This window comes from Dipteris shenzhenensis, chromosome 2, assembly GCF_047967505.1.
Source record: "Dipteris shenzhenensis isolate YYH24624 ecotype China chromosome 2, Dip_SZ_1.0, whole genome shotgun sequence".
NCBI classification, from domain to species: domain Eukaryota; kingdom Viridiplantae; phylum Streptophyta; class Polypodiopsida; order Gleicheniales; family Dipteridaceae; genus Dipteris; species Dipteris shenzhenensis.
The window spans coordinates 21,159,961-21,186,690 of NC_141597.1; the positions used below are offsets into that span (position 1 = coordinate 21,159,961).

At 47.3% G+C, this 26,730-nt stretch overlaps 1 protein-coding gene across 1 annotated transcript in view; it reads right to left on the reverse strand.

Moving 5' to 3' along the window:
* The window catches only part of LOC147904473 (mitochondrial thiamine diphosphate carrier 2-like), a 59,458-nt gene that overhangs the window by 21,904 nt on the left and 10,824 nt on the right, over positions 1 to 26,730 (reverse strand). The window contains exons 3-5 of the mRNA XM_087394467.1: positions 14,416 to 14,527; positions 703 to 830; positions 449 to 601 (exon numbers count right to left, since the gene is read on the reverse strand). Coding sequence (XP_087250593.1) covers positions 449 to 601; positions 703 to 830; positions 14,416 to 14,527 — 393 coding nt within the window. The remainder of the gene's footprint in view (positions 1 to 448; positions 602 to 702; positions 831 to 14,415; positions 14,528 to 26,730) is intronic.

Sequence of the window (26,730 nt, forward strand, 5' to 3'; positions counted from 1 at the left end):
ATTCAACCCCCTGTTCCCTTCAGTTAGCTGACACGTGTGACTGCCTAACCTCTCACCATATCGATTGCACCTTCCCTTATTTTGTTGCTTATTTCTAATTCCTACCATTCCATAATCAAAGATGTTTCCTATTTTGTCCATAAAAAAGAAATTCCTGCATTATCTTCATTTGCTTTTAGACTATTCGCAAGATAAAAGAATAGCTAAGCACCTTTGTCGTTCATTGACATATCCTTTAAACATTATGTGTGAAGCAATAATATTAGGACTGCTATGGACTTCTTTTTCAGATGATCACTGGTGTACAGTTGTCTGCCCGTTAAACACAAATGCACCATAATCATAGCACAATATTGTAAACAAGACAGAAGCCTCACAGAATATTGTTATTGTGCAGTAAGCATAACAGTGTGCCCTTCCAGATATTTATTCCAAGCTATGTCCATACCATTGCCCAACGCTTAAAGGTGTCATAAGAGCCAAACTGTACGCCAGCATATGGAATTATCTCAATTAAAGTTGGAGTTAATCCTGAATAAAGTCCTCGAAATCCTCTAGATCGCAAAATGCCCACAAAAGCAGACCTCAAATTGGGGTAAACCTGTAACGTACCACCACACCAAAGGTCTCAGAGAATTAAGCACACTTCTGAAAATTGCAAAGACACTACCAACAAATCGACCCACTACAGTGAAACCTTGCCTTTGGCTCGCCCTGTGATGCTAGAACTGTACGAAGAAGGTCAAAAGGGTACGTTCCGATAGTTGCGGCACACCCTGCCAGAGCTCCACTTATATACGATAATGCTGGGTTCATCTGAATGTGATCATCTGTTCAAAAAAACCCTAACTGAATGAGCCATTTAGTTTGCCAAGTCCTTATAGGGTAGATTCACTATTGAATTATTGCAAATGCACGCAAAGTATAATGTTAGGCTTCTCTTCATGAACACCAACATGATATGGTAACTACTGAAACTTTTGGCCAGCCTGACATACAAATATTTCAATCATGCAGCAGAACTGGACTTGTAAATATACAAGGTACCCTGGTCTGTAAGAGGAAATTCAGAACAAGTCCGTGATGGGAAACAAGCACTCCTGTCCAATTGCAAACCAAATGACAAATACAGACGCTATTCTGAGAAATGGTGGCAGAGGCTATTAGAGACAAGGAGGCTCATGCTAAGGAAACAGGAATGAAGCTAAGTAGCCCTTGCTAGGTGAAATGGCCAAGAGTAGGACTCTGGCTATGTCGAGCACTCCTGGTAGAGTTATGGGCTCCATAGTGTTAGTGGTTGAGCTAGTGAGCCCCCACAATGCACAGTGGTAGGGCATGTAAGCTCCCACCTGTAAGCTGCAAGCCTAACATGACGATACAAAGTAGCCAAAACATGAAGTGTATGGGTGGTGTCTAGCTTGGTGCAAGTTGGTATCCAAAGAAAGTACAAGAAAGTATGAGCGAATGTTTTGGCACTAAGCGTTAAATATTTGTCGCCACATTGCTCTCAACGATCCATATTGCTCTTAGATATTCATCACTATTCTTTATCCACATAGATACTGCCCCGGCCCAAGGCCCTAAATCCCAATCTGCATGCAGCAATCTACAAACTACAGTACCCTATCTCAATCTTGCATAAGGTATGAATCTAAGGGTCCAAGGCAATCTACCCTGGTAACTTTAGTAGCTACCTACCTATCTATTTGGGTCTTGCAACAGATAGACGACAAAGGCAAATTGTCAGTGATGCAAGCAACATATGCGGTAAGTGCATAATAATTTCCATTTTATGGCAATTGATTTGAAGATTGTCTGTTTCACAATTTCAAGCTTCATTTGATACAGGTCGCATAATCCACAGTGCAAGCAATTGTGATTGCCTATAGTTACTAGTTACAGTTATTGTATCTACTACTACAGTTTAAGTTAAAGGCGATGCTCAATCCCCTTGGTGGAAGGAGGTTGATATGGAGAATGCCCAAGAGCAACTTGCAGGAGGATCAAGTTATGGGCAACCCAAGACAGGCAGTTCCATTAGAGTACAAGCTGATCTGTCGGGAGTTCAAGGCAAAGGCTTTGGTGTTTGCCCTTCAGTGCCTAAGACCATTGATGGATGCACCACCTTCAAGAGGCCGCATCATTTCAATGCAAGTACTCGTTTAGGTACTTTTTCATCTTCATTTGATATCACTACACCGGGCTTTGAGAGAGCAGATTCCACAAGTATGCCAATCTCGAAGTTGGGGGTTTTGTATCTTCTACCCTTCCTGTAGGAGGCAAGAGACGGGCTACCTTGGCAGCAACATGGCACCCTAGTAGGAAAGCAGAAGTGGAACCTTGCTAAGAAAAATCTATTGAAGTATTCTGCTTACAACTTCATCACATTCAAGCATCTCCAAGAGGTTAAAACAGCCCTAGAACACCTTTCTTTTTGTCATGAGTGGGAGGCATGGCGAGACTCCAACTCCACAGCTGCGAATAAATGCAAGTCCATTTGTCTATCTGATGCTTTTTGGGAGGATGTCAACAACGTGATTCAAGTGGTGATGCCTATTATTGTATTGATGAGGCTTATGGAAAGTGATGGGCCTTGCATTGACAAGATTTATGAGGGGATGGACAAAATGAGTGAAGGAGGTGGTAACTGACCCTGCTAAAAAGTTAGAGTCACTGGACTTATAAGTAGATTGGTGTGCTGGAAAGGTCACCTCCCCATCTGTAAGCCCCCAAATGAGGAGAGCGTGGGGAAGGGAGACCTAGGGCAGGATGTGCCCAAAGAGAGATTACCTGGATGTGTGGATCTGGGACACAGATCTGGAGGATTCATGGTTGGCGGGGTATCCCGAGGTACAGAAGCCAACATGGAGAGCTATTGAGCAAGGTTTGTGGGCAGGCACATCGCCTGCAACATGCTCTGGATATGGCGCAATGAAGCCAGGTGTGCAGCAGCAGGGTCGGCCTGTGTAGATAGGCTGATTGGACTGGGTATAGCCAGCCAGACAGGCCTGGTTATGGGCTGGCCAGTGGAATGCCCCCTGCATAAGCAAATAAGGCAGTACCCTGCCCTTTATATAGGGCTCGCAGGCTGGTCGGCTGGCCAATCAAAGTCGGCCAGCACACAGCCCCCATAAATGGGGAGCTGTGGGGTCGGTTGATGGACAGACAAAGTCGGCCAAGAAGCCCCTTCAAGTTGGTCAGTTTTGAGCCCCTTTGGGGCCTATAAAAGGAGCCCTTTGGCAGGGCATTCAATATCCAGCATAGCCAGCAGTTCCAGGGCAGAAAGGAGCAGCAGGAGGCCTACTCTTTGGGCCTATCTACAGGAGGTGAGAGAGTGCAACAAGTGCTGCAAACTTAGCCAGGAAGAGGCTGGACCTTGGCTGTCTTCTAGGGCAGCAAAATGCTGAGATCATCATCTTCTAGAGCAGCCATTCACAAGCAGGTTGGAGCGGTGGAACAGTTATCTTAGAGCCTACATTCAGGAGGACCAAGGGGACCTGTGTGCTTCAGACAAAGCTTGGCAGGGGCTGCCCACCTAGGCTGATTCACAGGCAGTAAGGTGGAGAAGAACACACTGGACGGAAAGTCTACAAACGCTCGAGGTGAAGCACGCGGACTCGAGTCTAGAGATAGCCAGCAGTAGGAGAAGGATCTTGTGGTAAGATCAGAGGACCACATCATTGGTGGGACTCTGGATCTATCTATTTTTGTATTGTGTCCATAGTTTTGAACGGAAATATATATTTTGGTGGTTTCTCTATCTGGCTAGTTCATTGTCTATTGATGAGTCTACACATCTATGTGATGCACATTAAGTAAAGAAGTTTGTGATTCCACACCCACACTACACTGTGTGAGCTCCTGGGCATTACTATAAGTCTTCCACTGTCCGTACCCTCTGCTGGGTATTTTCTAACATGGTATCAGAGCCCAAGTAGGAGGCTCACAGGTGTGGGAGCCTGAAGGCAAGGACCTTGCTGAAGGACGACCTGATTCAGAAGCTCTTGGGAATCGACTTCCACGATTGGAGGATTGTGCCCTTGCGAGAAGGAGGGTGACTCAGTTTCAGTCAGGTGCGTTTAAAGTTCACGGTCCAGGTTATCTGGAGATGTACTTTTGTTGCAGACCTTGCCAAAGGAAGGACCGGTTGAAACAGACCCTCAGAGCATGGTGCTTGGAAGACTCCAGGTTGTTCACTCATTATGAGGGGGCAACTCGAAGATCATGACGCTCGATTACTCGAGTTCAAAGGCGGGAACGTAAATGAAAGAGGTGGTGCCAGGAGGTGGTACCAAAGATGGACCTGTGTACCAGGATGGTGTGCGGAAGCGGAACCAGACCTGGTGGAGCAAGAGCCACTGGATGAAAAGCCACGAAAATATTTTGACACCAAAATGTTCCAGAGGACTACGACCAGGGAGTTACTGGAGCATCTTCATCGACGTGTTGGCATTGGGCCTGGATGTGTCGGTGAGAGGGGGTGTTGGAAAGGTCACCTCCCCATCTATAAGCCCCCAAATGAGGAGAGCATGGGGGAGGGAGACCTAGGGCAGGATGTTCCCAAAGAGAGATTACCTGGATGTGTGGATCTGGAACAGATCTGGAGCATTCATGGTTGGCGGGATATCCCAAGGTACGAAAGCCTACATGGAGAGCTATTGAGCAAGGTTTGTGGGCAGGCACATCACCTGCAACATGCTCTGGATATGGCGCAATGAAGCCAGGTGTGCAGCAGCAGGGTCAGCCTGTGTAGATAGGCTGATTGGACTGGGTATAGCCAGCCAGACAGGCCTGGTTATGGGCTGGCCAGTGGAATGCCCCCTGCATAAGCAAATAAGGCAGTACCCTGCCCTTTATATAGGGCTCGCAGGCTGGTCGGCTGGCCAATCAAAGTCGGCCAGCACACAGCCCCAAAAGGGAAGCCCACAGCCCATAAATGGGGAGCTGTGGGGTTGGTTGATGGACAGACAAAGTCGGCCAGGAAGCCCCTTCAAGTCCGTCAGTTTTGAGCCCCTTTGGGGCCTATAAAAGGAGCCCTTTGGCAGGGCATTCAATATCCAGCATAGCCAGCAGTTCCAGGGCAGAAAGGAGCAGCAGGAAGCCTACTCTCTGGGCCTATCTACAGGAGGTGAGAGAGTGCAACAAGTGCTGTAGACTTAGCCAGGAAGAGGCTGGACCTTGGCTGTCTTCTAGGGCAGCAAGGTGCTGAGATCATCATCTTCTGGAGCAGCCATTCACAAGCAGGTTGGAGCAGTGGAGCAGTTATCTTGGAGCCTACATTCAGGAGGACCAAGGGGACCTATGTGCTGCAGACAAAGCTTGGCAGGGGCTGCCCACCTAGGCTAATTCACAGGCAATAAGGTGGAGAAGAACACACTGGACAGAAAGTCTACAAACGCTCAAGGTAGAGCACGCGGACTCGAATCTAGAGATAGCCAGTAGTAGGAGAAGGACCTTGTGGTAAGATCAGAGGACCACATCATTGGTGGGACTCTGGATCTATCTATTTTGTATTGTGTCCATAGTTTTAGACGGAAATATATATTTTGGTGGTTTCTCTATCTGGCTGGTTCATTGTCTATTGATGAGTCTGCACATCTATGTGATGCACATTAAGTAAAGAAGTTTGTGATTCCACACCCACACTACACTGTGTGAGCTCCTGGGCATTACTATAAGTCTTCCGCTGTGCGTACCCTCTGTTGGGTATTTTCTAACATGGTGGACCTCTTATCATTCACCCTTGCATCAGCAGCTTGTGTTTTGGACTGAGTTTCAAGGGGCTAGGCGAAGGGCTAACAAATGGCGTGATGCCAGGATGGGAAAGAATATTGACGCAACTAGTGCCTGATCCACTAAAGCAAAGACAAGTGAAGGATAAGTAAGCCCTTTATAGGATGAAATATAGACTATTTGGTTCCGAGGATACACAATAAGACAGATACGAGATTAGGGGCAGGCTTATGGTTGGAGATTATGGAGCGGAAAGTCCTTTGTTGCAGAATTTGGTGGTCCGTATCTTGAGTCAGGGAGCTAGTTTTTCTCCTTGTGAGCGAGTACGGAGCACCTTGGGACACATAGCATCAAAAAAGAGGAACAAACTCAGGACATAAAGAGCCAATGATATGGTATTTCTGCATGCCAAGTTCCACCTGCTTGAGAAGGTCAATGGTGGCTTCAATTATGTGGTGAGACTTCTTGCAGGCCACTCTAATGTCCACTCGTGCTGCTCTTGCAGTGCAACTTCTAGCACGCCGCTCCTACTACATGGAGAGACTTGCGACTACTAGCATGCCACTAAGTCTCATGCCTTAGCAACTACCCAAGCATCTCGTGTGTCCAACAACTATCAGCTGCTTTGCCACGCTTAGCCACACGCTGAATGGCCAACTTAACTGATAGATAGTTGAGGTTACTTATTAAGTCAAGCTTCCTTCAACTTGCCAGTATGCAAACAACAGTGGTACCAGTCCCTGACTGACACCACAAACCTCTCCTAACAATCAAGGTGATAAGTCTTGATTTCCAAACGCACAAGTCATCCAGATTTGTCATCTGGGTGTCAACAAGTTTACTTGTCATCTGGGTCGCACCTAGGAGTCATGCTTTTCCAAACCATGTCCAGGTTATCTATCTCCAGATTCCCTACCGAAATTTAGTCCGGTTTCCCGAACCGAATTCTTCCATCCCTTGCCTCCTCGTCCGCCTCGTATGGGGACTCGCATGTGAGGCAATGGTCGTCCAACTCCACCTCTCACTAACTCAATGTTGTCGTATGAGGTGCTCCATCTGCTCATGAGACAAAGCCTTGGTAAAGATACCGACAGTTTCTCCTCTGTTGGGCAATAGACAACTCTATCAACCTATCCTCAATCAGCTCCATCATTTGCATCTGATGCACTCTGGATCAGGCCAATTCTTCCAAAGTAATCATTGATCTGCTAGTACCATGCTTGTAGGGCCTGTTTCAACCCGTAGTGTACCTTCTAGAGTCTGCACACCTTGTCACCCTGGATCTGGACTCCAAGTGGCTGCTCCATGGAAGATGCACCACTCCCATTGGGCCACCAATGTGATCACCATCCAAATCATCTCCATTCGTGCATGGAAGAAAACGTCTTGTTGTTGTAGTGCACTGGTATGGAGTTAATCACATATTCAGATACTTGCACTGGTATGGAGTTAAGCGCATATTCAGATACTTGCAATGCACTAAGCATCTCGAGCTGTTCTATGCCAGGGGGGTGACTTTCAATTTCATGCATTCAGTGATTCAAATTGGGCTGGTCACTATGATGGTAGCCAGTCCACAGGCAAAAACTGTTTCTTCCTTGGTAGCTCATGAAGTTTGCAAGGACCACTCCTATTCTCACTAAACCTTAGAGTCCTAGTGCAGTAGCACAGAATCCTGTGTTTCACACTAGCACAAAACGCATTGAGATACATTATCCCTATGTCAGAGAGAGATTACATGCAGGAAAGATCAGCCTGATCTGTTGTGCTACACATGACAATGTTGCAAATCTTTTAAAGCTTGATTCCTTATTGTGTGCGGTGTGAACATCCCTTGGGACACTTTTAGGGTCCAATTAGGAGGTTTTTTCCCATTAGGGTTAGGTTTTTATGTTAGAGATATATAGCCTCATTTTGCAGTTGTACTCCTGAACCTTTTGATTTCGTAGTAGCACTTCAGCTTTCTTGTAGGGTGGGTGTCCCTCGATAGGACCACGACTCTCCACGACTCTTTTGTTCTACTCCACTTTATATCTTTCACTACCCCAAAACTTTACACTCCAAGCATAGTGAGTGCTGCATTTTCATCCTTCAAAAAATCCAATGTCTTGGAATCTAGTGCTTCCAGGTTGCTCTCCTTAACCTCTTGCATATCAAGCTGAAGGGCTCTGATTGCTGAAGCTTGATCCTCCAATTTGTTTTTTAGACACTCATTCTTCTTTTGATTGCCTCCACTGCATCCTCTTGAGTGTCCATTCTTTGTATGTAGTGAAGGGGTAAGGGGCAGATTTGGAGATGCGGATAGAATAGCAGAAGGAAGGGAGGAGAAGAGAGGGGAAGGGGAAAGAGAGAGAAAGAGAGAGAAGGATGAGGGGATAGAGAGATAGAGAAAGGGAGGAGAGAGAGAGTGTGAGCGTAGGCAGCAAGAAGCAAGAAGGAGGAGGGAGAGTAGTTAGGATTAGATGTCACATCCAAAAGGTACATAGTAGGGGGTGGATGGAGACTTATATAGTCCCTCGACATTGATGGAGACTTATATAGTCCCTTGACATTTTCCACCTAAAGGGCCTCTAACTTGGCCTCTTTTTCCCCTTCATTACAGCCATCCCTTCCCATAGAATTTTGCCCTCAAAATTTCATATGTGGGCTGTTAAATAGGTGCAGCAAACAGCAAATAATAATTAGCCCGGTAGAAGATAGGGGTTGTCCTTGACAATGCTCTCTGGCTGTCATGAGTTCTCATCCTCACGGAGTCCCTGCCACTTGATAAGATACTCGGTGTAGACTTTGTTTCGGAGTACGTGATCCCTGAAACCCATGATGCGCTCCGGAACATAGAGTATGTGGCCCTCCTCATCCATAGGTTGTAGCTCAGGAAGGACTTGGACATGCTGTCCGACATGTGGCTTCAGCAAGGATACATGGAAAACATTATGAATCCTGGAGGTCCTAGGTAGCTCCAACTCATATGCCACCTTGCCAACTTTGCGGATGATCTTGTAGGGACCGTAATACCTGTGAGCAAGCTTCATGTTGGTGTTACCCTTCAACGAGGCATAACAGTTCTTATGGAGGCGTAAGTGCACATAATCCCCTTCTTCAAAAGAGAGATACCTCCTGCGTTCATCCGCATACTTCTTCAGCTTGGCTTGGGCATCCTACAAATGGGAGATGCAGTCATTCAACATCCATTGATTGCTTCTCTTTACCATACTTCTCCTCAGAAATTGGATGCCATATTCTTTTTAGTAGCCAATTGCAGAAGGGCATCCATACTCTCCAAGTCATTTCTTGCTTGCTGATTTTTCACAGCCATGTCTGCAACTAAAGATGGCATACCCACTGTGCATCCATACATAGCCTTGAACGGGCTCATGCCAATAGAGATGTGCTTGGTACTGTTGTAACAAAATTCAGCAAGTGCCAACCACTTATCCCAAGACTTCTGTGTGTCATGACAAAAATGCCTCAAATACTCCTCCAGCCATTTGTTCACCCTTTCTGACTATCCATCCGCCTCAGGGTGGTAAGCAGTGCTAGGTGTAAGAGAAGTACCCACTGCTGTGAATAATTCCTACCAAAAGTGACCCATAAATTTTGCATCTCTGACAACTCCCGAGGGAAACCATGATGCTTAAAAACATGCTCGATGAACTGCCAAGCAACCTGTGATGCTGAATAACGGGTCTTAGTGGGTATGAAATGGGCCTGCTTGCTTTGTCATTCTGTCAACCACCACAAAAATGCTATCCCATCCCCGCTCTGTGGAAGGCAACCCTGTGATGAAATCCATAGCAATGTGAGTCCATTTGCCTTCTGGAATAGGCAATCTGCAAACTCTGAGAGCAATCTCTGCATATCACAATCATCAACATGGGGAATGCCACCCTCTTTAGTTACTGACAAATTTAATGCATATATGGCGCTGCCCCCTCTTGAGCTCTCTGGCCAATTGCCTTGCTGAAATGACCTGTAATTTAGGAGCTGCAACACCATGCAATGTAACTGATCCATCCTTGTGGACAAAGCTGAGTGTTAAGGCATTGAAATCCATGCTGATTTTGCCTAGTGATTGCAACCAATCACAGCCCAGGACAACATCTATTGGGTCCATGTCAAGTGCCAAGAGATCACCTGCAAAAGTATAGTCATCAGAGGAACTTAATCCTTGCATCTTGGCAACAAGATCTACTGATCATATGCTGTCCATTGGCCACTTCTACTCTCAGCCCATGGTCTATCTCAGTAGCAATCAGTCCAACCCTCTGTAAGGTCTTGCAGTTAACAAAACTCTGGGTGCTACCGCTGTCCACCAACACATGCACAATCCTGCCATTAATCATCCCTGCTAATCTGATAGTATCAGCACTTTTGGCACCCATCAGGGCATGCATGGAAATAGTATAAAGTGTTGGCTGGGCATCCCAATAAACCTCATCCTCGTTCACGGGAGCATTACCACCTGCATCTTCACGTGCATAAAAAGGTACCTGATGCTCCACAGAAAAGAGTGTTGGCCTACGGCCTCTCATGCCACCAGTGGGCAGAATCTCATACGAATGTGAAGCATGAGTGTCATGCGCAGTAGCACCAAACAGGATCAAAAGGAAAGTCGGTGCCCTTCGTGGCTCCAGTGTCAGGAGCCTCATCTGCATCATAAGTATTTGCCATGTCATCTTGAGACGTATCCAAAGAACCTGGGGCATCAAAAAATTCCTCGTCATCTGAGAGGTCAATGATCATGCTGAGCTTGGCAGTACCACTGTTGCGCATCTTGCACACATTCCTGTGTTCAGGAGTCCATTTCACGCCACATTTAAAACATAAGTTGGCCTTCTTTCTGCTGTCCATTATTGCCTGTGTATGCTGTTTTATCTCAGCCTGCTCATTTCCAGCAGTAGGCTTGCCTCCAAGCTTGGCATCACGATACCTGTAAGGCCTGGCATACGGCATCTTACTACGAGACAGTAAGAAAGCGAGGAAATGGTGCTGCTGCAGATTTCTTGTCAGTCCACTCAGCAAACTTAGGCTTCGACTCAACGTCAGACCCCGTAGCATGCAAGCTGCCCATGGCATTTATGTGCTTGCCAGCATATTTAGGCTCAAATACTTCTGCAAGCTGAGCTGCCCTCTCAATTGTTTGAGGGTTATGTGCCTTCACGTCTGCAGCGAGAGAAGAATTAACCCATGGATGAAACGCAACATCTTTCCCTTTTCAGATACGTCCTGCACAAACAGGGAAAGCCTCCAAAAGCATTGCAAGTACACTTGGACCGTACTGGTCTGTGACAAGGCATAAAATTCAGCCAAGTATTGATCCAATACAAGTGGAGATACAAATGTAGTGACCATCAATTCTTTGAAACCCCTCCAAGTGGTTGGTCTCTCAACCGAATCTCGCATGTATCGCCACCATGTGTGGGCATATTCCTGCATATGCATACCTGCAAAAATGATGCGCTCCACCTCAGACTTGGGGTAGAAGCGGAAATAGTCTTCCAGCTTCGTGAGCCACTCCTCCAACTCATTGGGAGTGCGAGTGTCCCCTTTAAACTTATGCACTATGAGTTTGTCCTTCATATCCTTGGCTGCATAATTCTTGTGTGTGTAACCTCCAGAAGTGCGGGCATCATCACGCTTGAGGTTCACATAATCGGAGAAGGGCATCTCAAGTTTTATGGCCTCAGGTAGGGCCCTATATGAATGCAAAGAATCTGCCAACATGTCATCAAAAGTGGCTTGCTGCCCACCACCAGCCCCCTACTGCGTAGAAGCTACTGCCATCTGATGCACTGGCTGCGTCTGGCTATATGTGCTCGCTTGCGGAGCGATAGGTGCATGAATGGGTCTCTCTGCCAAATGCATCTCTCCGAAATGATGGCATACCAAAGGGCTGAGAAGAGGACTGACCAGTGACCTCTCTCCCAGGGGTGTGGGCTGCCATATAAACCCAATGTAGGATGTAGTCGTCCTCATGAGGAGTAGACTTGACTTCAAGGTTAATTAGAGTGGTAAAAAAGACAAGGTGCCATGTGGCACTATTCCATGCAACTCTCTACGTGGTCATTGATAGCAGCTTTATCTCGACCCTTCGCGTTACTGGGAGGCTTCGCTATTGATGGTGTGGAGCTTCTCCATGAGAGTCGGGGGTCGTGACTATTGGCAGCTATGAGGAGGTTACTTGGAGAAGAGGCACGACAACTTACGGTCACCTCTCGGGTCGGTTCTCTCTGCCTGCGTCAGCCGTACCTGCATCGCCATCTGTCCGTACATCCGTACAGCTGCGCCAGCCTTCCGTACGGTGCCTGTGTCAGCTGTACTTGCATCGCCAGCCATCCGTACAGACGCCGTACAGCCACGTCAGCTGCTGTACGGCCTCCGCCAGCTACTGTACGGCCTCCGCCAGCTACTGTACGGCCTGCGTCAGCAACCGTACAGCCACGTCAGCAAACCGTACGGCCTGCATCAGCAGCCGTACAGCCACATCAGCAGTCTGTACGCTGCAGGATTCCGTACGTTGCATCCGGTAGCGGGATTTCAGGATTCGTGGGCTTTGTTTCCAGCATCTCCGTCCGACAGCATCTCTTGGGACGGTTTTCCTCTGCTCCATTCTCCTTTTCGCTTCGGTTCAGTCAGTTCAGCAATAACCTAAGACTCCTAAGGCAGTTAGGACTGTTGGTTAGTCTAACCTAACCAACCCATGAGGTACTCAACCCTAGTTAGTTTGACCGAACCTAACCAGACCAAACTAACTAAACCTAAACAAAGTAATTCAACCCACTAACTAGCTAGACCTAACCAAACCTAAACTAGCCTAACCAAGTAACTAACCTAGCCCAACCTAAACCCCAACTAGCTGAACCTTAGCAATTGCTAAGGTCTCCAACGGCACAGCACGACAAAAGGGCGGCGTCAACAGGCGCAACGTGGGCGGAGCCGGCGTGGGCAGAGAAGGCACAGGTGCCAGTATGGCGACGGGTTGCAGGCACGGCGACGGGATGGCAGGCTATGGCGGCTGATGGGCTGAGCGCCTGAGCGGCAGATGGGCTGCAGATCAAGACCGTTGGGTAAACCTTGCAGAGCAGCTCCTGAACAGACGGGCTGCTCACGATCGATTTGTCTGGCAGTCGCGTACTTTCTTGGGAACAAGAAGCCCTTTTTGAGCTCACGAAAGCGTGTGTTTTGATGCTGTTTTCGTGAGATCCAGTTGTAGAGTGGCTTGGCAAATGCTATCTCCTGCCATAGCTTGATGATTCTGAAGCCCTTGGCGATGCTGGCGTCAAAGCTTGCTGGCCTGATTTGTCGATTGCATGCCTAGCGTTACACAGCCACACCTTGTGCGCTCAATTCTCAAGTTCTTACTCTAGGCTATAGGTTGTGTGACTGGCGTGTGCCCTGCTTGTTTGCTAGCTTAGCACACAAGTCTTTTATTGCACATAAGTCGGTCGTTGTTACAGCCCTGTCTGAGTGTTATCGGTTGGTGGTGGCATAGTATTGGGATTTGGAATGAAGGATGAAGGGGAAGCGAAGGTGCCAGAGATCGGGGCTCTGATACCAATGTAGTGAAGGGGTAAGGGGCAGATTTGGAAATGGGGATAGAATAGCAGAAGGAAGGGAGGAGAAGAGAGGGGAAGGGGAGAGAGAGAGGAAGAGAGAGAAGGATGAGGGGATAGAGAGATAGAGAGAGGGAGGAGAGAGAGAGTGTGAGCATAGGCAGCAGGAAGCACGAAGGAGGAGGGAGTAGATAGGATTAGATGTCACATCCAAAAGGTACATAGTAGGGGGTGGATGGAGACTTATATAGTCTGTCCACATTTTCCAACTAAAGGGCCTCTAACTTGGCCTCTTTTTCCCCTTCATTACATTGTAGGCACGTGGCCAAGCTTTCTTTCAACTTGCTGCTGAAATCATGCACTTCTCTAGGCTTCGCATCAAAGAAGGGGAGAGAGGGGGCGGGGAGGGGGGGCGGGAGAGATTGGCTGAAAAAAGCAAAGCGCTCAAGTAGATTGAGGAATTCAGATGTCAAATCAAATCTTGAGTAGAAATGAGAGAGGATGAGGAGTATCTAGTCCTCCTTTTTAGCTCTCTCTTACTAAAATGATAGTCAAAGTCAACACAAACCTCCAATGCTTTGCACTCCTACAAGTAGTTCTGACAACAGTGTGAGAATGACAGCAGAGGGAGGAGGCAAAAGGCATCCAAATTAGCTACAGGACAAGCAACTCCAGCCAATGGCCTGAGCCAGAATAGGTACAGAATGTTAGAACCCATCAATGAGTGAGAATGCAAGAAAAAGTGGGAATTCACATCAATTTTGTATAGTAAAGTGGAAAGAACAACCACTAGATCTTTATCACCAGATGGCCTGCAATGGACATAACCAAATTTCTAAACATATTGGGGATGTGTTTCAAATAAAGTTATTGACAGCGTCAATGCAGTACAAGACTACTTCGATCTGTTGTCACAAATAACATTAGCTTTTTGTGTGGAGGATAAGTTCACAGGAATCTCAGAATGGAATCAAAGGAAATTTCCACAGCCACAGGACTCAAAACCAAGATGCCTTAACTCAAGCCCGTCTATTGAGTCAGGTTACAAAGGGCAAAATGAAGACCTCATACAGCAAAAAGCTCCAACTCTTCTTAAATGTCTTTGCAGAGGCCTGGTGAAGAAGCAGACCTCCCCTAGTTGAGCCTGCAGCAAAAGACTTCACTTGGTGCAATACTGCAAATTGGATTGCTGTATAGGGCATGACCATCAGTAATGCTGGAACATTACCTCTCCATAACCCCTGCACAACACTGCAAAAAAAATCAGCTTCTACATCATAAGAGTGTCCATCACCAAATGCCAGCATGTGACTCAACAGATTTCTTGTTGTCTGCAAAGACCATTATATGAAGCAAGTTTGGCAGTGCCCAGACATTTTAGACACGTAAAATTCTTAATAACATGAGTTGCTTTCCTTTCATCCTTCCAAAAAAATGATAATCTGTCTATCAAGAAAAGATGTACATGCAGTATGAAATACCAGGGCAGTTAGGATTTCAAATGTGGATCCAAATTTACTAGAAAACAGCAGATGGATTTATTTCACCTTTGTAAATAGACATATACATGTAGAATGAGGTACCAGATCACTTGAAATTCAAATGTGATCCACATTAAACAAATATAAGGTTTTGAAGTGAACGAGAAAGCTATGTTTTCTCTTAAACTTGGTACCAACCTCAATTGAATTGTGCTTAGTCTCAAAGATTCAAAAGCTAAACACATCACGCACAAGACTGTAACAACTACAGGTTATGACACCCCAATCCCAACATTAGCACCCCAAGGTTCAAAAGATGTAACGGCACCATGAAAATCAAGGGCATCTGCTTCCATATAAAATCAAAGAAAATCCACCTCGAAGTACTTCCAAAATCCACATCTAAAAATCATTGTGCATACCATCTACCCATATGCCCAGGATATAGATGAAAAAGGGAGTTTAATTGGCCCTCAGCCAAGAAAGTATTGCATATCTGAAAAGCACTGTTATCTCTCTAAATTTGTTACACAAACCCAAACAAAGAGCACACAGCCTTGATGTACTTGTGTCTACTCTCAAGGCTTTGAAAGAAAAATACCACCATGAAGGCAAGAAGCTGTATGATGAAATCAAATCAAGAAAACAACCTATGAATAGATGAAGACAACATATCTGAAACTTCTGAATTTATTATAGGCTATGATACTCCAAGCATAGGGATGAACAAGGCAAATCGGTGTCATGGGCAGATGCAGCCCCATGGCCATGCTGGTGTGGCTGTGCAGCTGGCAGCCTTCCGGCTCTCACGACTGCTGCCACATGGCATCCAGCCACGTGGCAATCAGCTGCCAGGTTGGCTGCCAACCAATCGGTGGCAGCCTGGTCAGCCAAGACCCAACTCAGGGTTAGCCAGTCAGCTGGCCTGATCGGGACATTCCAGGCCCTGGGCAGTCCCATGGCAGTGAATCCTCAGCCAGCAGCAGTACAGACGCACAGGATCAGGCCTGGCAGAGCAGCAGCAGAGTCCAGAACAGCTCCTCTTCAGTGCCATCTACAGGACTTCCGTCAGGTCCAAGCATCAGCACCTGACAGCAGCAGCAGGGCAGCTTCATCGCAACCCCCTTTCTCCATCAGTTCAGAGTCTTCTACAGGAGGGATCAATACCCTCTATACAGTACTTTTCCCTTCTTTACTACAGTTGTATTCAGCCCCTTGGGTGGACATAAATGAAGATTTATTCCCGTCTTCCGAGGACCCCAATTCCCCCCCTCAGTCTAGCACTCACCTCACCGCTTCTACTTGTATTATGAGTGCATCTTCTCTCTATTTCTATCTCTATTTCAGTCAGCAGTTACTAGGGGAGAGAGTGAGTTAGACTTCTCCCTACTACATTGGTATCAGAGCTTCAGTTTTTTTTTTCCTGAGATAGTGACATTCAGTCAGGGACAGCCACTGGTTTATGGTACTGACAAGATCCGGCAAAGACACCTTGAGTGTAATGTTAGAATTATAGATGTAATTCAGCAGTGACCAATGTAATTTAATAAGCTAGTTAGGGGCACTTTTCCCTCTTTAAGAGGTTTTTCCCCCTAACCGCAGTTAGTCCACTAACTATGGTTAGTGACTACTAAGGTTTTGTCACTAGGACAAAACCTTATCTCTCACTCTTTCAGTTGTACTCTTACACTCTTCTATTGCAACTAAGCTTTCAAGCTTTCAGCTCTTAGCTCACTCTCTTGCTCTCTCTCTCCCCCAAAATCTTACATTTGGTATCAGAGCAGATCGTGCTCTAGGACCTGCTCTAAGCTCCTGCGAGCTCTCTTTGCTGCTCGTACCTTCGTCAGCTGCAGTCTTGTCGTCAGTACCTACCGTACCTGCTCGCATCTGCCATAAGTGCTGCATTCGTACCTGCTTGTACATGCTGTACCGTACGTACTTGCTGCTTCCGTACCTTCCGTACAGTCTTGCCGTACCTGCTCGAATCTACTGTTCGTTGTCTGTACCTGCGCTTCTTTCCTGATCGCTCCGTACGTTCATCGTACAACTTCGCTGTCCGTACTGTAGTACCCGTACTGTACCTGCAGCAGCGCCATACCAGCCATACCTGCGCTGATGCCCATACCAGCATACCTGCAAACTCGACGTCCATACCTGCGATTGTACTATTCCCCGTCCGTACCTACGACCGTACAATTAGTCGCCGTACATGTTGTACCTGCTATACCTACGCGTACCTGCCGTACGGTCCTGCTTCAGTACAGCTCATCATACGTAACTACACCGTACATCTGTACTTCTCCGTACATCCTGAATCTGCTCATCCGTACTCACCGTACCAGCAGATCTGGTGGTATTTGTACATACATTTGCAGTCTTTTGCAGTCATTTGGGTATCTTCGGGTTCATTGTTGCTTGTGAAGCAGACATTGCAGGCAGATTCAGAGGTTTAGCCCAAAAATTTGGGGCTTTCTGCTGAAATTGCAAAATTTGGGGCTTTCTGTGCTTTTGCCCCTTTCTGGTTTCAATTTTAAGCTCGAAATTTGGGTGGTGAATATCATTGGAAGAAACCTCATCAATAAAGAATACTTGGGTTTATCCCAGCTTTGGGGGCTTTTGCAGACAGAGCGCAATTCTTGCAACATTTGGGGCTTTTGATCAATTTGCCCCTTTCTGGTTGCAATTTCAGGTCTATTTTGGGGCTTTTGTGTTGGGAGAGCAATTTGGAGTTGATAGGGCTTCTGCTTCAGGAAGAGCAGACCAGGAAAAACTTGGCTTCACGTGCACGTGAACAAGCTATGCTCTCAAAGTTCAAGTCAAAAACAAAGGGACAGGCAAAGACATCAGTAAATCAGCCTTCCAATGGGTCACGACAGCCTTCACAAAAGGCTAAAAATGATGCAAGTAAGCCCAAGAAGAAGGGTTTTTGTCATTACTACAAAAAGCCAAGTCATCACATTGCAGAATGCAGGAAAAGGCTTGCAAAAGAGAAGAAAAACAGCTCCGGTACGGCTGTTTCAGATTCAGCTCCTCATGCATCTGACAATGGGGATGTTGCAGCCAACTTTGTTGGATAGGATTATGCCTTTTTATCTTGCATTTCAAATTCTAGGCTGGCTGTTCCAGATGCTCGGGATAGTACAGCCACTTGTAATGATGATACATATGCCTTTTTGACTTGCAGTTATGATCCTTCCACGGATGCATCAGCTTTCAGTGTCAATGAAACACTGAATACTAGGTATTTTGACAGCGGTGCATCCAAGCATATCACTTCTAGGAAGTGTCTCTTTACTTCCTTGCATCCACCTCCCGTTGGTAAGAAAGTCACTTGTGCCAACAACTCGTCATATTCAGTACGTGGTACAATAGAAGTTGAGCTTACTGCCATTGATGGCTCAACTTTCAGACTTTCAGATGTCTTGTATGTGCCTGGTATCACCAAGAATCTCCTTTCAGTGTCCACTCTTAACAGGGCTGGATTTCAGGTCATCTTTGAGGATGACAAATGTGCTGTCCGAGACAGGGAAAATGATTATGCCTTGAGATTATCTGGTACTCTGCTACGTGGGCTTTTTCAGCTTGATCTTTTTGAGAAAAAAGCAGCCCATGCTCTTGCAGTTTCTACTCCTACTGCTGCCATGCAGAATGCAGCATTATGGCATGCCCGATATGGCCACATGCATTACAACAACTTGATGACACTTCAGAAGCACTCTATGGTTGATGCATTGCCACCTCTTGCGATACCTCCTCCACATGCCTGTGAAGGGTGCATTTTAGGCAAGATGCATAGATTCCCCTTCAAAAAGGATGGTTCAGTTAAAGCTGTCCGGAAATTACAGCTTATACACAGTGATGTCTGTGGTCCCATGAGGACTCCATCATTGGGTGGTCATCTCTACTTTGTTACTTTTATTGATGATTACTCCAATTTCACTTGGGTCTTTGGGCTGAAGCGCAAATCAGAAGTGTTCATGGTGTTTAAACACTTTTCAGCCATGGTTGAAAATGAAATTGGACTCAAGATACAGACATTGCGCACAGATAGAGGTGGGGAATACTTGTCTGCAATTTTGATGCTTTTCTGAAAGGCAAGGATATTGTGCATCAGCTCACAGTGAGGCTGACCCCTCAGCAAAATGGCAAAGCTGAGAGGAAAAATAGAACTCTTATGGAGATGGACAGATGTATGCTGAAAAGCAAACACATGCCTCACAAATTCTGGCTTGAAGGTCTAATGTGTGCCAACTACATCTTAAATCGGGCTCCCACTAAGGCTTTGAAAACAAAAACTCCCTATGAGGTCTGGAATGGAAGAAAGCCTTCAATGGATCATTTCCGAGTCTTTGGATGCCTTGCATATGCTCATGTGCCAGTTGAATTTCGGCATAAGTTGTCAGATAAGGCAATTAAGTGCATATTTGTTGGGTATAGTGCAAAAAGCAAGGGATACACTCTCTACAATCTTGCTACACGCAAGATCATTGTCAGTAGAGATGTGATATTTGCAGAAAATTCAGCTCACACTCAAGCTGAATTTCATTTGCCTTCTTCTTCAAAGGATGTTTTTGAGGGGTTGCTACCCATTGCCTTGGGTTCCCCTGCTGATATTTCTGATGCAAATCAGAATTTACAGCCACCTCCCGATGCTCCAGTTCAGCCACAGGATGTCTTGCCACCTCCACAGGCAGTGGAACAGGTAGTTCAGCAAGAAATTGCAGACATACATGCAGCAAAAACAGTCCCAAACTGGCTGTTACAGACTCTCAGGGAGAGTAAGATTGATGCTCCATTACCTGGCAGGACTCGCAGTGCAGCAAGGCACATGGAAGGTGCTAATTCAGTTGAATCAGCATATGCAGGTACTCTTCTCGATGAGGAGGAGCCTGCAACATTCGAAGAAGCAAAGGACAATGTGCATTGGATGAATGCCATGCACGATGAGTTGCAGTCCATTAAGAAAAATCAGACTTGGGATGTCGTAGACTTGCCACCAGGTAAACATGCCATTGGTACACGATGGGTTTTCAAGGTGAAACGGAAGCCAGATGGCTCCATTGACAGATACCGGGCAAGGCTGGTTGCTAAAGGCTATGCTCAGAAAAAGGGCATAGATTATGAGGAGACTTTTGCTCCTACATCCCGGATGACCACCATCCGATCTGTTATTGCAATGGCTGCACATTTTGAGTGGAATGTTCATCAGTTGGACATAAAAACAGCCTTCCTAAACGGAGACTTATTGGAAGAGGTTTATGTCAAACAACCTCCAAGCTTTGAAATTACAACAAATGCACTTCAGGTATGCGAGCTAAACAAAGCTTTGTATGGGCTGAAACAAGCCCCTCGTGCATGGTATGCCAAGATTCATGCCTTTTTGACCAGCAAGGGGCTGCACAATAGTCCTACTGAGAGCACCCTCTACATCAAAATGGATGGGGGGGAAATTTTAGTCTTCCTTCTTTATGTCGATGACTTACTGCTCACAGGGTCCAATGAAGATAATATTGCAGATTTCAAAGCTGATTTGCAGACCAACTTTGACATGTCAGATTTGGGGCTGCTTCAATTTTATTTGGGGATCCAGTTCTCTCGAGAGAGACGTGGCACTGTTATGTCTCAGTCCAAGTATGTGCAGAAACTCTTGGACAGATTTAACATGCATGATTGTAAGCCCATAGCCACTCCTATGGAGCCGGGGCTGAAACTCACAATGCATGATGCAGGAGAATCAGTTGATGCCACATTTTACAGTCAGGCTGTTGGATGCCTCATATATCTCTGCAACACTAGACCTGATATTCAATTTGCAGTATCTCAGGTGAGCAGGTATATGCACAGCCCAAAAACTATGCATTGGCAGGCAGTTAAGCGCATCTTCCGTTATTTGCAGGGCACGAAGTCTTTTGGCTTTTTATTTCCCAGGGGGGGTGACTTGCAAATGCATGCCTACAGTGATTCAGATTGGGCTGGTGATTATGACACTAGGCAGTCCACTAGTGGCAATTGTTTCTTTTTGGGTAAATCTTGCATTTCCTGGCCGAGCAAGAAACAATCTACAGTGGCTACCTCATCATGTGAAGCTGAGTACAGGGCAGCTTTCACAGCAACAGTTGAATGTGTCTGGCTGCGACGTCTATTTGCTGATCTTCATCTGTCATTGGAGGGTCCTTCTCCAATTCTCACTGATAGTCAGAGTGCCATTGCAGTGGCAAAGAATCCAGTGTTTCATGCTCGCACGAAGCACATTGAGGTTCACTATCACTACGTCAGAGAGAAGTTGCATGCAGGAGAGATCAGTATGATCTTTGTGTCCACACATGACAATGTTGCAGATATTTTCACCAAAGCACTACCACGTGAAAAGTTTGAGGCATTTTGCAGTGCCCTGAACTTATATCCGTTTGGTGATTAATCAGCCTTGTACATGACATTGGCACTGCAGGGGGGTGTTAGAATTATAGATATAATTCAGCAGTGACCAATGTAATTTAATAAGCAAGTTAGGGGCACTTTTCCCTCTTTAAGAGGTTTTTCCCCTAACCGTAGTTAGTCCACTAACTATGGTTGGTGACTACTAAGGTTTTGTCACTAGGACAAAACCTTATCTCTTACTCTTTCAGTTGTACTCTTACACTCTTCTATTGCAACTAAGCTTTCAAGCTTTCAGCTCTTAGCTCACTCTCTTGCTCTCTCTCTCCCCCAAAATCTTACATATAAGTGTGCCACATCCAACCCTGGAGTGGAGAAGGAAGCAAATTCCACAGCCCGTCCACCACCCCCTATACCCCCAGTCGCAGAGGCCCTGGTCACAGCTTCCACCATGGTAGCCATGATGCAGATGCAGACGCAGCAATCAAAGAGCCTCTTCACATGTATGCTACAGCTCCACAAGATGCAAGAGGACTGTGAAGACGACACCAGAGAGTGCGATTGCGCAGCTCAGGAAGCCAAGGAAGAGCATGATTGTGAGGCTCAAGAGGCCAGGGAGCTGAGAGAGCGCACAGCTTGGGAGGTGAAGGAAGAACGGGATGCTCAAAAATTGAAGTTCGACTGGAAGGGCTTGGATATCATTTTGGGAGCACGATGGTGTCGCCAAATTGAAGTTTGACTAGAAGGGCTTGGATATCATTTTAGGAGCACGATGGTGGTGCCAAATTGAAGTTCGACTGGAAGGGCTTGGATCTCAAAATCCCAAGCCATTGGGGGAAGTTCATTCCTGGCTCCGAGATACTCTTCCTCGACCATTGATTTCAGCAGTACAGATGTCTTGAGAGAGACGTTAAATCTTTTTTCTTTCCAGAAAAAAGAAACTTCTATTAATGCTTGACAATAAAAACCCTGGCGCTTTCAGCCCACATAAGGAGCTGAAAAACCGGTAATTACAATGGAAAGGCTGTTAGAAGAAAAACCAGCCTGCTCCCAGAGCGCCAGCTCACTGCCTAGGTTGCCTCTAGAGCAGGGTTTAACAGCCACGGAGGTGGTCTATACATCCAACGGATACCAAGTTGCAGCCTCTAAATATATCTGACGACCAATGCGAGTCGTGTAAGAGAAGAAGGGCACCCCCTCCACTCTGTCTGACTCTCCTACTCGTGCAAGCCAAAACCACTCCCCTGGGTCCCACTGCAAGTATCAAGAGTCCGGCCCTCCCAGAGCCAAAGGCGCCAAACTGCTCCTTCTGGTCCCGAGATAACTGTGTCCAGGTCTATGTGTCAGGCCTTCCTAGTCGTCCTACTACCCTGATCCGCTGCCACTCCAACCCCCACAAGTCTCGCACGTCCTGCCATCAACTCTCCAACTCAGCCTGTAAGAGGCCATCTGGTCCCACCCTATAGAAATAGCGGCAACAAGAAAGGAGAGTCTCCTGGAAGAAGTACTTCTCGAGATGCAGGAGAGAGAAGCTGAGTTGTACGGATCTCTGTACCACCAGTGGATGCACCCACTATGAAAGGCAATTGCTCATCTTGAGTAGCCTCATCACTATCATGCAATGTATCTCGAGGAGCACGCTTGGTGGCATGGTGGCTGTCTAGGAGAAAGAAGCTCGAATGCAGGCAAGGAGATGAAGTGTACTCAGAGAAGGAGACTGCAAAACTCTACTATAATGAGTACCTAATATAGTGTGCGGAACCACTAGAAAGGCTGATGGAGAAGCTCGAGAGAAAGATCGATGGAGAGGCTTCAAAATGAAGTCGAAATGACTCCAAACGGGGCTATGAAAGGCCCCTAAAAGAGGCTGCAAATTTGACCTTTTTTTTTTTAAAGGAGGGGCGGGGGGGGGGGTTGCCTATGTCACCTAAGACTGCTTGGACAGCACTAACCTAAGACCTCTATGACAGTTAGTACACTGACTTAGTCTAACCCCACCTAACCTACTAACTAAACCCTAGTTAGGTTAACCTAACTGACCAACTAACCTAACCCACCCCAACTAACTAAATCTAGCCAACCTTATCTGATCGACCAGACTAACCCTAGTTAGGACCTTAGACTAAGGTCTAAGGTCAGGAAAAAAAAGGCAGACGACGGCATCGCGGCGGTGGCGTGGGCGGAACAAAAGGGAGCATCAAGTCGGTGGACAAAACTAGTTGGGTCGCGCTGACGAATCCGGGACTAGAAGGAATCTGTTTGGGGCGAATTCATTAGGCGCAGGCTGTAACGCGCACACGAGAGGCGTGATGCATCGCGGACAATTTCTGTGAGGGAAGATGCATCGATGCCAATGTGTCACGGAATGCAAAGGCCGTCACGGGAGTACTAATCCCAATTGCTTGTCACGAAAGGGAAAGCTGATTCGAAATGGCTGGTTCAGGAGGTTCGAGACCTTCTAAATCGTTCGGGACCTTCTGATTGGAAAGGCTGATTTTGGTTCAGTTCCTCTAGTCCGGTCCAGACTGTTTGCAATGCCAACAACCCATCGTTGAAGCTTCTATCGCTATGTATTGGTCCCTTCACGTTGCTGCCATCCGTTGTGCGCTATTCTGTTTTTTTATGCGTTCCTTGTCTTGCTTGACTCGCTCTTTGTTGTTCCTTGAGCGCTTGAAGAGTCGTGATGTCGCTGTGTACTGGTCACTACAAAAGGAGCAGGGAAATAAAGGTGCCAGAACCATACTCTGATATAGTCCCTCCACATTTCGCACCTAAGAGGCCTCTAAAGGTCCTCTAAATTGTCCCTTTTTTCCCTTCGTTATAGTGAGAAAGCGTTTGTGCCCTGGTTGATGCCTCACGCGGGAGCCGCCTCAAGACCTCAAAAGACCTCATCGGACCGCTGTCCCACTATGCCCACCCAATGTGTGTCCGTTGTCCTAGCATACGCCCTTCCGAATCTCGGACCTCTGGGTGCCACATAAGTGGCTGACGCTCAAACTCCTCCCTACAGGACGGGCTGGCCCGAATAAGACCACTGGAAAGGCGCTGCCAAACTCTAAAAAGGCTCCTCATCAAAAGGGAGCCCTTCCCTGTGGAGGGGGCCTCAAAAAATTTCCATTTGTGTGATTGCTGCCACTTCCCACCGTGCGGGGGGTATTCCCAAGGAGCCCACACTGTAGGAGGAGTTCCACGGCTTTGCGCCACGGCTTTGCGCCAGGGGTGAGACCCCTAAGAGGGCTTTGCTCTGCATCTCCGAGTCAATGATACCCTATACCCCTCGTGACTGAGGTAGAATCACTATCTGCCATGTGACTCTAGCTCTGGTGTTCCTTGTGCCATCCGATCCTGCCCAAAGAAAATTCTGCACCAAGCGACGCAGCTGCCCCATGCAGCCTCAATGGAAGCACCAACGAGAGGCAATGTACCAAGCCGTGGCGAGGAGGACCTGGTTAACTACCTGTGAGAGAGAGTTTGGCTGAGCTCCAGTACAAGAGCTTTCACCGCACACTCTCTAGCACCGGGGCAATCTGCTGCTCTGCTGTAATATCTATCCCAACTTGGCAGCCAAGGTACCTCACAGTCTGCCCCTATGGGATCCATCGAAAGCCAAAGTCTGAACCTCAATCTCGAGCCTCCTGGACTGCCTCTGAGCCAATGAAAAAGCCAATGGATTCGGTCCAGTTGATTCAAGACCCAGACGCTTCGCAATAGATGGCTAGAGCGCACCGTCTCTAGGCTCGCTGTGGTACCCTCAACAAAAAGGGTTGTGTCGTCTGCAAACTATGAGTCTAGAAGCTCCTCCTTCTGTTTGATGGAGAGCCGCATCCTGTGAGACCTATTGTCTTGGAACGCAGGAAATATCCTAGAGCATCTGCTACAAAGAGAGTGAGAGGGCAGCCCTACAGAACCGACCGAGAAAGAGAAAAGGTATGCCCCGTATGGCTGCACCTGCTAGGATGCCTATGAAGCTCCCCTTGTATAACGCCCAATCCCCAACATAAAATTCGTCAAAGCGCTATAAAAGTCCATCATGTCTCCTCTGACCAAAGGAGAACTGCAGACTGCCCCTGACTCTCATAAACTCTGCCTCTCACAAAGAGTCCCTACCCATGATCGCAAGATGAACTGCTCCGAAGTGCTCATCTCTGTTGCAGACATCTCAAAGGAGGCTCCTCCCTGCTTGTCCTCCGCACGCTCTAGGTTGTTGAAGTCACCTCCAACAATCCAAGAGTCAACCTTTGGAAGACACGTTGCTAGCATCTCCAAAAAGCAGGGCGGTGCTGTCGACGATCCTGGACTCCCTTGGCTGAATGCTCATCCAGAATGCACAACCTACTATGAGCCCCCTCATCGAAAACCATCAGGGTCACTACCTACGAGGCTGAAATTCAGACCCCTCCGTTGCTGCCCTGTGCTGGGGACCAAACCTCCGAGCCTCTGCCTAGCAAGAGGTGATGGCAACGTCTAATGTCCGCTGCTGAAACATGTGCTCCTAAATCTAAAGGATATCCACTGTCCAACCTACCACTGCCCTCTGCAACTCCTGGCAGAGTATTAGATATTGTGGCCGGCTCCGTGCACGATCACGTAGCCCGTGCACATTCCAACTCACCGTGGTCCAACTCATGGGGAGGGGCGAGTAGAAAACAAGGCCCGCCTATGCTTGGGCACCTGTTCCAGGAAAACCGCCTTCTACAACTTCGAGGGGCCTTTGGAGAGCGAATAGTCCGTGTCTGTCCACCGACGTACCAAAGTGGCTACCGGCTCAATGCCTACCTTCCGTGCCCACTGCAACATGAATGAGACATCTACCCCAAACATCTTAGCACACTTTTGGATCGGCCAGTAGTCTGCAAAATCGAGCTTTACCTCGGTTGGGAGTCGAATCACTCCTATTGCCAGGTCGTAGATCGGCTGTTCCCAAGTAAAACCCAATTAAAAATGTACTGCAGCACCATGGTCGGAGCCGTAAGTCCAAGCCCTGAGGACCCATCCACTTGTCCATCATGCGCAATAATTGGTCGCTCAACATGGCGTCAAACATCTCTAAAGTCCACTTCTCAACCCTTGGAAAAGCGAACTGGAAGCCCCAAACAAGATGCGTGCGGGAGCCCACCACACTGATCGAGCCCCCTTTCTGGGGCTGCAAGGTTAGTAGCGAAAGCTCCAATGGCAAGGGATAGGAATCTAGTATCTCGAGGTAGTTCCAGGGCCCCAATCTCCAGAAATCTCTCGACAGAGGGCACCCTAACTGAAGTTGAGTAACTGAGGATGATAAGGGGCTAACGCTCAAACTCCTATCTGCATCTGAGCGGAGCACGAATGAGACCCCTTGCCAGTCTCTACCAGACCCTGTGGAGGCTCCTCATGAAGAGGGAACCCTTCCCCGTAAGGGAGGCCTCTGAGAAGATCCATCTGTGGGAAGGCTGCCACTGTTCCCCAGTGCATGGGGTGTTCCTTAGAAGCCCTCGTTGTAAGAGGAGCTTCCAAGGCTCTGCACCTGGGGTGAGGCCGCGAAGAACCAACTTGCCCAGGAGGGCTTTGCTCTGCATCTCCCAATCAATGATACCCAAGCCTCCCAGTGCCAG